Source organism: Pelecanus crispus, chromosome 1, assembly GCF_030463565.1.
Source record: "Pelecanus crispus isolate bPelCri1 chromosome 1, bPelCri1.pri, whole genome shotgun sequence".
In the NCBI taxonomy this organism is placed as follows: Eukaryota; Metazoa; Chordata; class Aves; order Pelecaniformes; family Pelecanidae; genus Pelecanus; species Pelecanus crispus.
In genome coordinates, this window is record NC_134643.1 from 146,677,296 (window position 1) to 146,694,875 (window position 17,580).

The 17,580-nt window shown below is 35.3% G+C and overlaps 1 protein-coding gene across 2 annotated transcripts in view; it reads left to right on the forward strand.

Moving 5' to 3' along the window:
- The first annotated feature begins 211 nt into the window (after nucleotides 1–211).
- NLGN4X (neuroligin 4 X-linked) overlaps nucleotides 212–17,580 on the forward strand; it is a 132,993-nt gene continuing 115,624 nt past the window's right edge. For both annotated transcript variants that reach the window (XM_075710643.1, XM_075710653.1), the window contains exon 1: nucleotides 212–683. In XM_075710643.1, coding sequence (XP_075566758.1) covers nucleotides 212–683 — 472 coding nt within the window. The remainder of the gene's footprint in view (nucleotides 684–17,580) is intronic.

Here is a 17,580-nt window from a genome sequence, read left to right on the forward strand (position 1 = left end):
TTCTTCTGACATTGGGATTTGTCTACGGCCAGTCAGCTGAGGCACCCACCACGCATCAGCTTTTGGTTTTTCGCTGCCTGAATAAGGTTACGTTTTCTCTCATTTCATCTCCTTTTGACTACTTCTATATTTTATTAGTCTTCATTTTCCTTGACTGATTAATTTTCTCCTGGATTTGGAAAAAAGAGCCCTGCTGATGTTGATTTAAATAATGTCGAAACCAATGGGACTCCTATGGCTGCCTTTGATCTTCACCCCAGTGTGTGTCATGTTGAATTCTAACTTCCTCCTGTGGATAACTGCACTGGCTATAAGATTTACTCTCATTGATGGCCAAGCACAATACCCAGTTGTTACCACGAATTATGGCAAAATACGTGGTTTAAGAACACCTTTGCCCAATGAGATCCTTGGTCCAGTAGAGCAGTACCTGGGTGTTCCTTATGCCTCTCCTCCAACTGGGGAAAGGCGATTTCAGCCCCCGGAGCCACCGTCGTCTTGGACGGGTGTCCGCAATGCCACACAGTTTGCCGCCGTCTGCCCACAGTACCTGGATGAGAGGTCACTGCTCAATGACATGCTGCCAGTCTGGTTTACAGCCAATCTGGATACTGTGGTGACATATGTTCAAGATCAAAATGAAGACTGCCTGTATTTGAATATCTATGTGCCCACAGAGGATGGTAAGTAGTCTTAAGGACCACACTGCAGGGCACTCATCAGTTCTGCACATGAGTAGTAGCCAGGTCTTTAAAGCATCTTGCTCAGTTTCCTCTATGTTTTGTCCGTGGAAATGGATCGTGCCTCTGAACACGCATTATAAGTAATATTTTGTAGATTGAGCATGCTTGCATGAATGCTCTCTCATGTTTCAGTGTAACACCAAACCACAATTTCGTTTGCAGCCAGTGGCCAGGGAGCGTAAACCAGGCTTAAGTTTACGTCTGAACTACAGATGAGCATCATTCACAAGAGAGGAAAGGGGAAATAAACATTAACCAGAAGTAACATATTTATTTTCCCATGAATGAATGGTATCAATACTGCCACATACTCATTTTTAAAGGAGAATTTCCCTAATTATTTTTGTCTTTAGTTGTGTTATAATACCTCTGATCCTACTGTTAACTCTCCTGATTTAAATAGATAATAGAAAGTTGTTACAGTAGTTCAGTATGCATTTTTTTCCCAGGATTTCTACCAATGAAACTTTTCAGTCCAACTTGTTTTTCTTCATTCACTAATTTTAAAATTAAGTAAGCATGATTTTATTATTCAGAGCTGAACAGGTGGCCTTAAACTTTCATCTGTTTTCTGCAGTCCTCTCTCAAGAGGGCTACTTTAAACCACCTTCTATAGACAAAAAGGATGAACACAATTGGTAACACACAACTCTTTGAATGTTTTGATGATCTCAATCTTAAAAATTCTAGCTTTATGGCAGGCTGAATGTATCTTTTGTGGTTCTGAATGGTATTGCTTCCTATAGACAAGATGATCTCTTTTCATCAGGCCCAAATGAGTAAAGTTTATTCTATATCACAAGGAAATAAAAAATTCTACTGGCAATTACATTTAATATTCTGCTAAAAGCCAGTTCATTCAGCCACTTAGAATGTAGTTACCAATGCATAACGTGACAGATTTCTCCCAGATATGCAAATCCCTTTGCTTTAGCTGAGGGTTTGATTTGCATAACCAAAGCATTGTTATTTCTCAGTAACCATACTCTAAATATGCAAATTTTGTACTTTGATTATTATAATCCTTCTGCCTTGATTGGCTTCTTTACTCAGAATTTCCAAGCTGTTTGCCAGCAATAAACATACCACCTTCTTTTCCTGTTCTCATCAGTTGAAGCAAAAACCTGAAAGCTAAAAATAAAGGGCTAAGGTTTGGGAATACTGGGAGCTCTGCAAACATAAATACTACCAAGCCGCTTAAATACAAAGCGCTCTGAAAGAAACACTGTGTATATGGGACTCTGTGTGTGCATGTGTATGCATGTGAGTGTGTGTGCGTGTAGATGAAGGAGCAGATCTTTCTACTCAGTTCTTTCCCTCTTCCAGTCTCATTGCACTGCATCTCACTCCTTGGATAATAACAAAGATAATTCTTTCCCAAATTTGTTTATGTTCTGGATTTTATCCTGCAGCTTTTAATTAGTCACTAGGGTAAATTTGCTGTAAGAACACATTTCAGGTTAAGATATTATTTGTTCTCACTGAAGGAATATGAGCTCTCCTAACTCAGTCTTATTTTAAAGTCCAGTGTTAATAAATTCATACATTACTCCAATCTAGTAATAAGAAGTTTCATCCATTAATTAAGGAAGACAGGAAATTAGACATGGAGAAGTATATACAAATGTCTAGGAAAAAAATATTTGATATCAAATGGATAATAGTACAATACCATGTGTTGAATGACTAACCACCTATAAAATTCCTCACCTCGCGTATAATAGCTAATGCCATTTGCTGTTAGATTAAATATAGAAAGGACTGATAAATTTAATTTCACCTGTTGTAGACCTTTCTGTCCACTGAATGCCACAAAAAGTGTGTATGTTACTCTTCCTCCTGGTTTTACTTTTTTTTTTTTACACTAAATAGCATGTAAAGGGAATCCATTTTCTTTTATATATCCTCTTCAGAAAATAAACCCATGCATAAAAGGGTATATAGCTGAATAATGAGAGACAAGGTTTGATGTGAGTGATGAGCTGAAGGCAAGATTCTTCCTGTACAATGTGACAAGCGTTTTTAACAGGTTTCAATGGGAAACAAGAAACTTAAAAATGAATAAATGGAATACATGATGTTTTAATTGTATGCTGTATATCTTATCACTCATTAAATATAACTCAGTGCGGCTTTTTTGGTGAGGAAAATATGCAACCTTTTGCTCAGAAAGGTGATTAAAGAGAACCAACGTATAGATCACATCTCCTAAGTTAGTGTGTCTCCAAATCATACTAAACATAAATAGCCTGAAATTGTGGTCCATACAATCTGATTAAACACATTATGGTTCATTATATGAGTCTTAGTTGGCAAAAATAAGTTACGCTGTCATGAAGACAGGCCATGAAATTTGTTTTTGAAGCAAGATCTCAAAGTGAGTGACTTTGAGTTAAATTCACATTTTCAGTTCTTTCTCAAGTACAGATTAATTTTAAAAAGCTTTGAAACAGTTTTGTGTCTGAAAGAAAAGGTGGAGGGAATCATCCAAACCTAATTAATGTTCTGACTATGAAACTTAATCTGAATTGTTTTATGCTATCCTTTTTTAAAAAAAACTTCTGTGAAAAGAATTCATGAACAACTCTAATGAATTAACTGTGTATACATGCAGTGCTTACTTTAAACGAATTCTAGTGAATAACTAATCAAAATGCAGCTCAGGTTTGGTGGGGTTTTTTTGTTTTGTTGGTTTTGGTTTTGGTTTTTTTTTTTTTTTTTTTCACTATATAGCATGACCTGTTTGTTACCAGTTGCATGGTTTGGTCAAAAGGAACCAAATTTTGATCATGTAGTTTGAATAAAGGATTGAAGAATAAATGCAGACATGCATTCATCTGATTTCAGAGTTGTTTCACTGGAATTCTGCCAGTATAAACTAATGGAAGTAACAGTAGAATACAGTCCCTTTAACAAGGTAGATAAGACTACTTATTTACAATAAGATAGTTTGAAATGTTGCTGCTTCTGTCTAAAGAAGTACAAATTAAATAACACAAAATTGTATAGTTCCTTAAAATAACTGAAGCATCTAGGTAAAGAAATTAAAATGCCCTGTTACACAGTTTATATCTGTATTGATCATAGCCTTTCTTTTGATCAATATGATACTGGATTTCAATTGTCAATTAGCAGCAGAATCCTGTCAGAACTTTCCATGTTAAAAAGTTCCTACAAAGCAAAAAGTATCTTTGTTTTTAGGAGCTTTTTTTGTCATCTTAGGTGAAAATATTATTTACAATAGAAATCAAAACACATACCTAACAGAATATTTCTGCAGTTCTGTCCATGTATATTTTTACTCTTTTGCTGTTGTTCACTGGACAAATGGTTTGTACTGACACTTTCCTTAGAGTAACACTTATATTTCAGAGAATCTAGAATAGCTGGAGAATTTCAGTGTTTGTTTTCCTTTGCCTTTGGAAGGGAAAGGATTGCAACCACTATAATTGATTGAGGTTTTTTTTGGGGGGGTCATAATAAGTATAAATAATAATGAGTTACTTTAAAGATACACAGTACAAGCAGTGAAGATAAAATTTAGCAAACTGCTTTTATTTTATATGTTGAACCTATAATCATAAGAAATTATCCAGAACTGAAACAAATAAAATATTTGTAGTAAAATTGTCATTTTATCCAAATTGCTTTCTAAATGTTTTGCTTGATCTTCAGAACCATTTGCATGGGTATATATTGTCTTGTCTGCTTTTCCAGTTACTATAAACTGTAATTTTCCACAAGAAGACTTGAATGTCAGTTTTGAGGAGGTCATCTAGGGAAATGATATTGAGGACAGTCTGTTTATTATAACTTCAGTCTGAATATGGGTTTATCTGCAGTGGAAATGCTAGATTGAAGAGGACACAGACTGTTAATCGGCTGTGCTTAATCCTTGGCCTTTATCATTTGAATCTGTGGATGCAGAAGGAGATTGCTAACTCCTATCATAACTGGGTAAAAAAATATAACAAAAAAGCAAACAGAAAAGGCCCTTAATTTAGATTTCTTTCATGATAAACTTCAAAACTGTATTAATAGTAAGGCAAGATAAAAGAAAAAAAGTGAACAAATAATTTTTGTTTGTTTGTTTAAAACCTGCTCTGTTCAGATCAAAACAGAAAATAAAAAAGATGACTTTTTGTTGTCTTTTCATGATCAGTAGTAAGCATATATACTTTACTTAGTTTGGTATATGGATAGAGGGTACATTTTACACAAGTGGGTAGCTACTCAACCACTATATATCTATTAGGGATTAACTAATGAAGTATTTAGCATCTTCAGAGGTTTGCTAAACTAAACTAAAAACGTTTTGTGAGCTCTTGTCTCATTTACATCACAATAAATACAGCTGAAGAGACAACAAAAGGTGGTAGGCCATGATACTTATTAAGGCTGAATGGGTAGGTCATGATTTTTTCATTAGGTTAGGGAAACTGAGAATATTGTCCAGGATTAGTGGTATATTTAACTGTGGGCTACCAGGAAGAACAAAGTCTTGGGCAACAGCAAAGAGATCAACAGTGTTCCTTCTCTGAGCAGTGATGTGAAGGAAAGGTACCTGCATCTTTAGACTCTGTGCTTATTTGACTAAGAAATAAATGAAAAACTTGAACAAAGCTGATAAAGAAGATGTGCGTTAGGTGACTTCTATAGCTTGCATACTGTGCCATACTTTTTCATATTAGTCAAATGTCTGCTTAGTATATAACTGAGGGTTTGCAGCATTCTCCTTGTCACTGCTGTTGAATTGCAGTGTCTGTTTAACTTGGAAAAAGTCTTTTTATCAAAATTATACTGATAAAACTTAATTAATAAATTCCCTCCTCCCCCCCTTTTTTTTGGCGGGGGAGAAAAAGATAGTAGAAAGATAAGTGCCATCTTTACAATTATTTGGTGGCATGGAACAGAAAAAAGTAAGCTATTCAATGGCTGCTTTATTAAAATGAGGAATAAGGGTCCATACATAAAAATAGTGACACAGTGTACAAGATAGGTACAATATTGTACAACTTTAAAAAAAAAAATATTAGTAGGTGGTAACAGTAATAGTACCTTTTATTTTCCAAATAAACCTGAATTTCTATAGAGTAGATTCTTCTAAACTTTATGTAGTTTCAAATTGCAGTAGGTGTGTATCTGGCATTTATAAGGTAATCTCAAAATCGCAATTGTTCTATCATTTCTTCATTACTTCTGTAAATTTAAGTAGCTGCTTAAGGAATCACATTCAGGATTTATGTACATAGCTTTAAGAAATTAAGAATCCAGTATCTCTTGTTTACATGTTTATAGTTTTGATTCTTCCTCAAAATCTTTAGTATGTGTTTTTACAGTCAATTATAATTTGTGTAATTGGTATAGGACTGTAGAGTTTTAATTCTGTTTTCTGAAGTATTTTAAAAAGCAAATGAATTACATTTAGTTACATTTAAAAAAAATATTTTAAATCTGTTTTAAAACATATTTAGGAGTGTTTTTTTAATAGATGATAATGTTTGAACAGTTTCATATTACAAATAATGTTTTTCTGAGACAAAACAGAATATAGCAAGAGTTTGTTCTCAGCTTCAAGATTGTCACAGTTTTTGTCAATGACTGGTTTATTTTTAACCTCCACCTTTTCAGTCAATTCTTTGTCTTTGGAAAAATACAAATTAATTTTTAAAGTTCATTATTCAAATTCATTTCATCTTATACTGTACAAAAATTATACACAATAAGACATATCCTTTTGTAAAATGCTTTTATCGCTTTCCAAAGTGAGAGGGATTAATAATAGGTAACAATTACAATAGAAAATGATAACGTTGGAATTACTGCATATAATCCCAGTTGAACATAAACTTTTTAGTGACGGAGAGAAAATCGCTCTCCATTGTGAAAGATAAACTCCCCGTTGTGTCAGAGTGCCTCAAGCCAATTCTTTCACTGTTAGGGTCCAATATATCTCCTCCTCCTAATCCAGAAATATTGCAGCGTCTGTGAGAAAGAAGGCGGCATATGTCTGACTACCCTCTGCCTACCAGGATAAAGCTGTGGGTAATCCAGGCCCTTATTTTACATTCTTGCTTTTAACAGTTGCAAATACCTTCTGACACCAAAGAACGGGACTCTAATCTACATGAAATAAAGTTCTTAAATCCTTAGAGCTAAATTCAGATTTAACTGCTGATTTCAAAATGCTGTCCGTCCCTCCAGGAGTTGCCCATTCCACAGGCACTTTACAGGATTGCACCCAAATGGCCTGTCCAGGAATTCATACGCAGTGAAGCCTAGCAAGAAGGGTCAGAATTCAATATGACATTATCTAATCTGAATAGGATTGTTGGCACAGTTTCCTGGAGTCTCATCATTGCCTCATGTTGAAAAACCTGCTAGAACAGGGGGAACATTCTTTAAAACGCAATGAATTAATGTTTCTTCTGCAAAGACAAATTAATATGATCATCCTTTTAGTCAAAGAACCGTGCCTTTGGAGATGTAGAGGCTGTGCCATTTGGCTCATTGACGCAAAAGAAACAGTCTTTAGTCATGTGGGTCATGAGAAAGATCAGACAGGCGATTTTACTTCATTCTGCCCATTGACTCCCACTTGTCTCTTCAGGGTGGTTTTTTGATTTTTTTTAATGCGTTTTTTTTTTTTTTTTCTTTTTTAAATGTAATTTTCCTCTGCATTCCTGCAAATCGTGTCTTTGTATGCTGCTGCCTTTCACTCTGTGTCGTCTTGCCTTCTGGCAAAATACAAGTCAACGTGACGCCTAGTACCACGGAGGCAGTGCCTCTGTCCCAGGGCAGCGCAGTGGGTCCTCAGCAGGCTTCTGGGTAGTGAACCGTGTGGAATATGCTCAGATCTTAGCAGTGGCATGGCTATACCATTTGTATTACCTTTGATTTCCTATTGAGACTTTGTGATCTCATCGATCTTCCTCAGGTACTTTTTGCATAGGTCAGAACGTTTTGAAAGTTATTTGTATCTTTTGGTTCAAATTTGGTTCAGTTTCCCTTCCTTAGCAGATTAATTACAGCTCCAGACAAAACTGACACTTGCTGAGCGGCTCAGCTAACTCACAAGGCTCATAAATCGGTCCACATCTCTGGAAATACTTGAAGGAGTTGTCCCCACATCAATGTGATACCAACCAAGCAACTGTGCAACTCTGTTCTACGAATGTTTAGGTACTTACAAAAGAAATTAACACAAACTCAAAACAAAGCAAATGCTCATCATTTGCTTATCAGAATTCCTGACAAAAATTACTGACAACTGAAATGACAACAAAAATTTCTCCTGAACTAATAGCTTTTGGCACAGTAATTGGGTTTGTCATCCTTTTTAAAGTGAAATAATATCATCTCCAGCATTCAAATCTTTTCGTCAGTGCTTCTTGCTTATGATTCCAGATAAAGTTAAAATTCTCAGAATGGCATATAATCAATGACATATGCTCACATTTTGTGAAAGTATTAGCTGAATGTGTTAGTTGTTATCCAAATAGAAAAAAGAAGAAAAGGAAAAAAAAGAAGAAAAAAAAGAATGTTAAAGATAGCATATTTCATTTGTGTTTGTGATATTATCATCATCTGAGGGAATATGGATGACTATATATGCTTAGGGTTTAGGACTTTTTTTAATGTGGATGTTGCTCCTGGTAGCCAAAGAGGCAAACAATAAGAAATAATTATTTTATACCCATGAAAATTAAATAATGCTTACAGCTATCTGGTGCTGATGTGTTAAAAATCCATTACAGAAATGTTATTAAAAAAAGGAAAATTTGTCTTTTACAGTTCCTGCTGTAGGCAAACTTATAGCAAAGAATAAATTTATGTGCAATGCTAAGCCAAATTCCTACACCATATATAGGGAATTTTAGTCACAAATAGAATTTCTGGTGCCTCGTTCCAAAAGGCTTATTATTGCTGGGTTGGTGTTAAATGGATTTTTAATTGACAGGGTGTGACATATTTAATCTAACGGAGAGAAATTACTTTGTGCTGACTCAAATGACTATCTGATTAATCACTGGCAATGTTTACAAGCCATCATAGCTGGAAATCATGGATACATTGTCTGATTTAGTAAATATGCAGTAGGGCAAATGAAAACCCAATCCAAATATATACATTTCATCGTCTTACAAATAAATTAAAATCAAATTATCTTTTATGTGGTATTTTTAGTGTGGTTAGGAAATTTCAAATAATAATTCTGCAGTTGTAATACTGCCCCAATAGTTATGCTTTCGCTTGCTCTTCATGCTTTATTCAGCCAGCAGAGGGAGCACAAGTTACCAGCAAACTAATTTTTTCTATCTCTCGACATGGAGAGCGCCGCAAATGATGCTGGTGAATACAGTAGCCAAACATGCAAGCAGGTTCTGGTTTATGCCCTGCAAACAGAGAGGAAGGGATCCTATCTACCTTTCCCAAGCTGAAAATTAATAACATTGCAAGCGTTGGTTCTATTTCTGTGAATTGAGGAATTTATATATGGAATAAAATTTAGCCAAGCAAAACATGAACTCACACTGACAAACTTACACAAAACTGATTTATTGTAAAATAATAAAGGTTTAGATGAGAAGCGTACTGAGAATGCACCGGTTTGTAATTGGATAGCAAATAATAATACTTCAAAATTCTTATGAGACATTCGATGGCAGAATTGATTCCAAAGTAGAGAATTTGATCTGTTCAGTTATGATGTTAGTAGAAACATTCCTACATAAACAGGAATAATTTTGTTCTAATGATTTATAACCTCAACTTAGACAGGCAGATTTGTTTTTCAACGATGCCATTGACTCCATTTCTATATTACATTGTACATCTGAATCATGAAAAGTGTCAAATACGGTTTTCATCCTCTTATTTCACTGAGACAAAAATGTTAAGCATGCTGAAGTTTCATCCCCGCTGACAGTACAAAGTATTTAAAGTTTTTGCTATCATGTTGGAATTAACAGTATAACTAACCTATAGTGAGTGAACCAAAGTGCCAAATTGCTCCAAAATGTCTTGCTTTCAGGCATAATGTATCTGATTCAAAAGGACTGCTATGCTTGTGGTCTTGCTGATTTGAGATCATCAGGACTCCCTCTACCTAAACAATAGATCTTGTGCTGCCTTCAGGGAATAGGGGCAATAGGCTGAGTTGCAATTGATTGATAGGTTGTGTCCTTGGGAGTTGGATCAAATCAGATATTTACTGTGATGATGGATAAAACCATCCATATGGAATAATTATTATGCTTTGTCACTAACAATTACTTCAAAGTATATTTAAGTCAAAGAAAATGACACAAACATTGTACAGAAGACAGCAGCTTAGTATGACAACCTCTCAGTGGGAATATTTTAATGAAAACAGATTGAAGAAAGATCTGAATACAAAGAAATGCAGTAATGTGAACTTAAAAAATGGGAAAAGTTTCTAAAAATCATGCTGCATGCTTTATTCTTTATTTTCATTATCAAGGGTTTATCTATAATATCTTCAGTCTTCTTCCCACGACTAAACCATAGTAGATGGATTGAATAGGTAAACTTTTATTCTTAACTGCAGCCATTTTCACAATAAACGGTTGAGGGATGTTCAAGCCATATTTCTTTTCTCTTTATTCAGTTTCACTATTCCTTGCAATCACTTGTTGTTACTGACTTTTGCTCATGTGATAAGTGAAAACCTTTGCTCACTTTAAAAGTCAATACCATAAACCAGATGTAGCCTCAGTCTCCATTTCCACAAAAGGTGTGATCCAGATATTCATAATTATCTTTTTTTTTTACCAAATTTGTACACAAGAAGCAGAAAAAGGTGAGGAAACATCAGCTACAGCTCCGAAATAATTTTTGGAAGGGAGACAGCTATCAAATAGGTGGACCAGAAAATGAGCTCTGCAGTGGGTGTGAATGGATCAGGTGAAGAGAGAAAGCCTGATTCTCTCGCATGTCTTAGTCTTTGTGTACTGGATTCCCTCAGTGGGCCACTCAGCTATGCCTGGGAAGCTGCATTTGGGCTGTTGGGTAGTATATGAGGATCCTAATGTACCCTACAGTGGTACATTAGGGTTTTCTTTAATTTAGTTGTTGTTTGTTGCTGTTGTTTTCATTTTTCATATTTAGCTGAACAGCTGTTGCTTGCATTTTGGTTGTCATCATGAAACGCTCGTGCCACACGCCATTGTATAAATATGCCCAGCAAGTATTTGGGATATTGCAAGACTCAAGAGGGGGATAATGTTCAGATATTGAAAGTGTCAGCTCTCTAAATGCATACAGTGGCCTATAAAAATGCCCGAGTGTCTAGGAAGACAGTGAAAGATCTCCATCGTGTAACACCTATCTTGCTTTAGTTCAACCACTCATTTTCAGCTTTTAGCACCTTTGAAAATGTGGCCTGTAATACTTAAGATAATTTTCTATTATTTTTAAATAATTGAAGAATTGTAAGTAACGATAAGCGTAGAAGGTACCAGTACGTATCAGGTTTTTAAAATATTATTAAATTAATAGTTTATACCATTTGTAAGTGCTGCTTCCGGATGTGTTATTTCTTAATATTGTATCAAACTTCTAAATGCATGCTATTTTACCACGCTTGCTTTGCATATCTAACACAATAAATCAGGATGGCTTAGTGTTGGGATTATTAACTGACTTATTTCAAAATCCAAATAAATATCTTTTGGATTTGCTTGTCTATATTAGGTTTTTTCTCTTGTGATCTTTTTCCTGCTTTGCCTCAACAGAAATGATAAGGTAGTCACCATTAGTTCCTAAAAACAGATGATAAAAGTTATTTCTGCAGTATAAATGGAGCTAGTTTAAAGCATGTTTTTCTTTATAAGGTTACTTAGTGAATGTGTTATTTTACCACAAGTAACATGGGGTTTTTTTGCTGTTTTGTGACTTTTCTATTTCTTTTGTAAGCATTAGTTGGAACCACAAACACCTACTAATTTACCTTCTAGTTTCTCCATTTCTTATTACAGATCTCTTGTTTAATAGAGAGATGTGAAGCAAAATTGCCTGGGGTTTTGTTCCTTTTTTTTTTTTTAATCTACCAAAAGAATTGTATTGCTTAGGTACATTGAGACTGAGGTAGCCTGAGGGCATTTCTAACAGAGAGAGATGTGAGATAGACTATCTGCTGCCTTTGTGCCTTGGTTGTCCATTTAGAATGAGGATCATACTGATTTTCTCTGATTGGGGTTAGAAACAACTGCAAGAAGGAAATGCCTCTGGGTGATAAAAGGCTCAATTTACTTCCTATATACTTAAAACCTGAAAGACTACATTCTTACTTCTATTTGCGTGCATAGTTTTTTCTAGGCTCTACCTTATTCCCCTCTGTGACCCATTTACTGGCAGCACTTTGCATATCATTGCATTGTATTGTAAACTCTAAGCAAAACTCTGGAAGGTCCAAAGGGCAATAGATTTGGGAGCCATTGTACCATGACAATTTTAAAGAATTCAGTAAAGAGGTTTAAAACTAGGGCATCTAAAAGATGATCTGACTAATTTAGTGATAGAAGAGTGAAGCCTTGCTATCAAGGTTTACCTTTAATTATTTACTCTCAATCTTTACAAAGTAGAGTCAGAAGTGAGATGGCAGATAGAATTTTTCCAAGAGATGAACATATAGGGAATAAGACTTATGCCAGAAGAGGATCCTAAGGCATTCAGATACTGAAAGATGGGAAAAACTTTGTGGCTGGATAAGGCATATAAGCTGCCATTGTAATGTATTTAAACTCAGAAGGGAGCAGGTAAATTACTGATGAATGAAAAAAAAAGCTGTTGCTAATACGTGATGCATAGTTAATAGGTTTCTTTCATAAAGCTTACCAAAAATCAGAAATGGATTTTGGAAGAAAGTGTGCTGTTTGCAGATGCAACATAATGGCTTGGAATGTTTCTGTGAGTCCTTTAATTTTCTTTATTATCTCTCAACTAATAAAGAAATTACTCCTGAGTACGATATAAAGTGTTTGCTCTAGCAGATCTGCCAGCTGGCTATGACCTAGTTGGCATAACCCTTGTAGATCATTCTGAAATGAATAATTCACATGACCTATAAACACCCTCCTAAGACTGGACCTAATGGGATATGTACTTGTACGCTGGGTCCAGCATTTTGGCATCACCAGATACATTCTTTATCCATGGAACTTGTTTAATGCCCTTTTCAGTCAGCTAAGACTGTGTAGACCAAAGACTCTAACTCGTGCTGACTACTGTCACTCTCTTGTGGCTGTTAAAGAACCCTTACAGGAACAAACTACTTTTGTTTTCAGAGCTTAATTCTCTGAAGACATTGTTTTCTTTTTGCACGCAGCACACTTACTTTGTGTAGAACTAGAAAATGTTGGTTTTTACGTAACGCAAGAGGTGGTTATTACTAGAAATTATCACACCTTTCCCTGGTTCTCATTTCCAGCATTTGGTTGTGTATTCCCTAGCTTGCTTTCTCTGATCAGTTAGCTGTAACCTTGTCTGTAAGCTTGATTTGACGTGATCCCTCTCTATTGGCAGGCACATTGCTCTGTCTTTGCCACAACTAAGAATGACCAAAGAGTTCAGACACAATTGGGCTGTTGCAGTATAACAGAGAGCTACATGAGTTGACTATGTGCACGTTCTTAGTCTGTTATACGTTATGCCCTGACTTTTAACCTAGATGTAAAAAGCATTAATGAAGGATGCTTAAACTAAGGTGTTTTATCCTATGATTATTGTGAGTTTAAGGTACACATACTATGAGCAGGCACAGTTTATCTAATGTGTTGTAATGGTAATGATTCACACCCTGAGAATTTAAACATGTCAGCTCTAGTAATCAAGATGACATATGAATATGTAATTGGTAATTTTATCCTAGTCATATCTGAAGGTAATGTGAACTCCAGATGAAACAGAATAAAATAGTAAGGGCTAGCACCCTGTATGTTCATCAGCATAAAACAAGGGTGATTCCTCCCACTCCCACATGACATATTGATCAAGTAAATTAACAAAGTTTTCTGTTTTCTTATCAATAATATGAATTTGGTCATTTGGAAGTCACAGGTAGATTGTACCTGTGATTTGCTATGTTCTTTGTGGAAATTTTGAGACCAGCATTTATTAGCACTTTTTTTTTAGCAACAGAGAGTGACATACTCCTGCGGCCTTGATGCCACTCATATGTAGCCTACGATAGTTCCTCAAATTTATGAAGAAATAGTTTTAAGTGCCTTATGTATTGTTTTCAAAAAATATGTTGGCTTGCCTGTAGCCCAGAAAGTACATACACTCTTGTGAATTTTTCATGAACAATGAAAAAGCACTAAGCCCGATAGTTGCTTTGAAAATTACTTTCATATCTGATCGACATTGCCTGTAAAATTACCTGTATACCCTGATAATTTGCATTACGCTTCAGTACTCCCTACTGCGCAATAGGGTAGAATAGATAAGCTCTCAGGTAAGAGAGCTCTGGACAAACTCTACATTTTTGCTAAAAAGTTACACTTCATAGGTAAAGTCGCTGGCCACAGAAATGAGTAGAGAAAACTAAAGTGTTCCTTTATTCTCTGAAGAGGGCTGTCAGTGCTGCAGCTCAGAGGAAATTATTTTAAAGAAGCTGGTAGACCTCTCAATTCTCCCCCAAAAGCAAAACTTCTGTTGAGTGCAGCCCTTATGATTTTAGGGGGGAGTTGTGTGCTCTGTTAGATCAAATATAAGCAGTGTATTTGTTTTCTTAAGTTCAGCAGACTGTAGGTTGGATCTTGCCCAGTTCGCTGTCAGAACACCCATTAAAGGAATATCTTGTAGCAACCAAGTCACTCAGTGTTCCCAAGTTAAATACTTGGGCTTAACGATGGAGAAAGCCGAGTACCTTTGGGGAGCAATCCAAAGCTCTAGCAAAGTGGGGAACTGCTAAGAGTTAGCAAATGGCCATGACAACACATTTCTCTAGTTTGGACCTCACTGAGCAGGACTGACTGGCTAGACAAGGTTACTGAAGGAGGAAGCAGCAGCAACTACCAAAAAAGTCAGTAATTTTTACAGTCACTGGGAAGGCCTGGCCCAAATTCCTACCAGACCAAAGAGTGCACAGACAGCATCATTCATCCTCTCTGGTAAGACTGGGCCATGGCAAAGTAGATCTAAGCTGGTAAAGAAAACCTGCATTCTTCCAGAAATAACAATACAGATACCAGAGGATAAACAGTTAAAAAAAGTTATGATGGGTACAGACATTTCATCATGACCTGTCCTGTTTTTTTTTTCCTAAATAGCACAGCATCTTCACTATTTCTTACCTATGCTCCCTTTAGTATATCTATCTTCTGCTTCCTCTGCAAATAAGGTCCTTTTCTACATCAAACCTTAGTTTTTCATTTTCGCCTTTTGGACTTTTTTTCATGTCTGAATAGGCGTATTTGGTAGTTCTTTTTTCATCTTTTAGTGTAGGCCAGAAGCAGTCCTTTGTTTAGTCATAAGTGTATTTACGTTTTCTAGCAAAGTCCTAATCCATACCATGATTATGTTGAGATGTCTTCTCAGGGTTTTACCTGCACAGACACTACTTTTGGAGCCAGCTGTATGATAGGCCAACATTGACTTGTAAAGAATTTGCATCATACTTTGAAAGTTTAATTATACTGCAATAAATGGAAATGACGTCCAGGCAGTTTTTGTATTAGGTTAAATGTGTTAATTTCAAGAGCAGTTAAAACGGGCTTTTGCATAAACAAACTCTTAGTATCTGATATATCCCAAGTGTTTATATATACATATGTATGTTGGTATATATATATGCACACATATATGTACATGTAAATAAAGTCTGTTACTTTTGCCAAATTTCTTCTTATCTAATCCATTCTTTAGTAATCTGAGATGAAATGAAGTTGAAGGTGCAACCTGATCCCTTTTAAGAGCTGATGAGAGATTTCCATCTCAGAGAAGATCATAATTATTTTGATTCATGAAATCTGAGTAGTTCAAGGGAATCTATTTCCATTTGCATTTGAATGAATTAATTTTGCAGTTGTTAATGAGCACTTATTGCCCGGGTAATTAAAAACGTCTCATGTTCTGCAGTCTTAAGCATCTGCATATTCTGCCTCTTGAATTTTTCATTCTCATTCCTCTCCAGTTGTGATATTACCACGGATGTACTCCTAGCCATTTCTTTTGTTTGATTGTTTTCCTTCATTGATACATCATATGAACTTCATTATAGAAATGTCAGTAGTTCCTGGCATTTTAAAAAGCTTTTTGTTACATCTTTGCTGTCTTGTGGACTTCTTTTTCTTCAATTCATTAGTTTCTTTTCCAGTATTTCTGACTGGAGCATTTGTATGCTTGAGTTTTCACTGGACTTCTAAAGAAACACAAACTTAGGCCCTTACAAAACTGGTAACTTCCTTAGTCAACATTAATTAGCTTAGTAACTCTTTGTTTATTTCTTTTACCTCTGTTTCTTCACGCACAGGCACGGGCATGTAAATAACTGGAAATATGTATTTGGAAATAAAATGTAAGTGTCATTTTACTGTTTCAAGTATCTTCACTATACGAAAGAAACTCCACTCCTTGGTCTGACTCAGTAGAGCCATACTTATGTTCTTTTGCTGTATCCATCCTGTAGATAAATAGAATATTTCTGTCTTTAGAGCTGTCAGCATAGCACATTCATTAACAATAAATAGGTTTAAACCTTTTGAATTAGCAGACTAACAGCCTCAAAGCCTGCAGAGCAGCTTCCAAGTTGCATGGCGATTTAGCTGGCTTTTAGGAAGGCTTTTCTATAATTTAATTTATTCTGTCATTTTTTAATGAACTCTTCAATTTGCTGTATTTGGATATAAATAAAATTTCTCTTTTTACTCCTCCCCTCCCCCCCCCAATTATTTTCTGCTTAAACAACCACAAAGCATATAATGCTGGTACTGAACTTTTTTATTGACAATGGTAGGTCTAAATTTAGCTTCACAATAAGCAGAATAAACTCCAGGTAGGAATTCCTTGTTTTAAGCATACACATTGCCAATAATTAGTATATTCCAATAATTACTATATTAGTAGCCATGTGACTTGTCAGATTTATGTTCCAATTTGATATACGTGGAATTTATTGCAATTTTTTAGAAAATTATTCTTCTTTTCTTTTTTTAGTCATCATTATTTTAGTATTTTATTATTGTGAAATACAATAGGAATTGTTTCAGTTGGTATTTTCAATCTCAGTATTTTTTAAGACACTGATAGAGCTCACATTTTTAAAAATTATGTAAGACTGAAGAATGCAGAAAAGGGCTATTTCAGAGCTAGAGACAATGCTTCACAGCAAAAGATTTAAAGGACTCAATCTGTTTAGCTTACCAAAAAGAAGATTGCAAGTGACTTAATTACAGTGTTTGAGTACCTTCACGGGAAGCATATAGCAAGTACTGAGGCTCCTTAATGTAACAGAAAAGGCGTAACAAGAACCAGGGACTGAGATTTTGAAGTGAGACTACTTCAAATACGTCAAGCATCCCAATTTTGTTTATGTAATTTAATTAGTTTTATATTTTTTGTCAGTAATGGCAATTCAATCTTGTAACAAAATACTAATGAAAGTGAAAGGTTATTATTCATATCAGGAATGTATCTGTCATTGGGCTCACAGGGCTTTATAATATAAAATATATTTGTAGAGACTTTATAAATATGTTGAGTTAGATTTTTTTTTAACTTTAAAAGCATATTTTTAGTATCTTTGTTTTCCATTATTTGGAAAGTGCTTGTTAGATGGCTAGCATCACCTTCCCATTACCAGTCTAGCTAGACA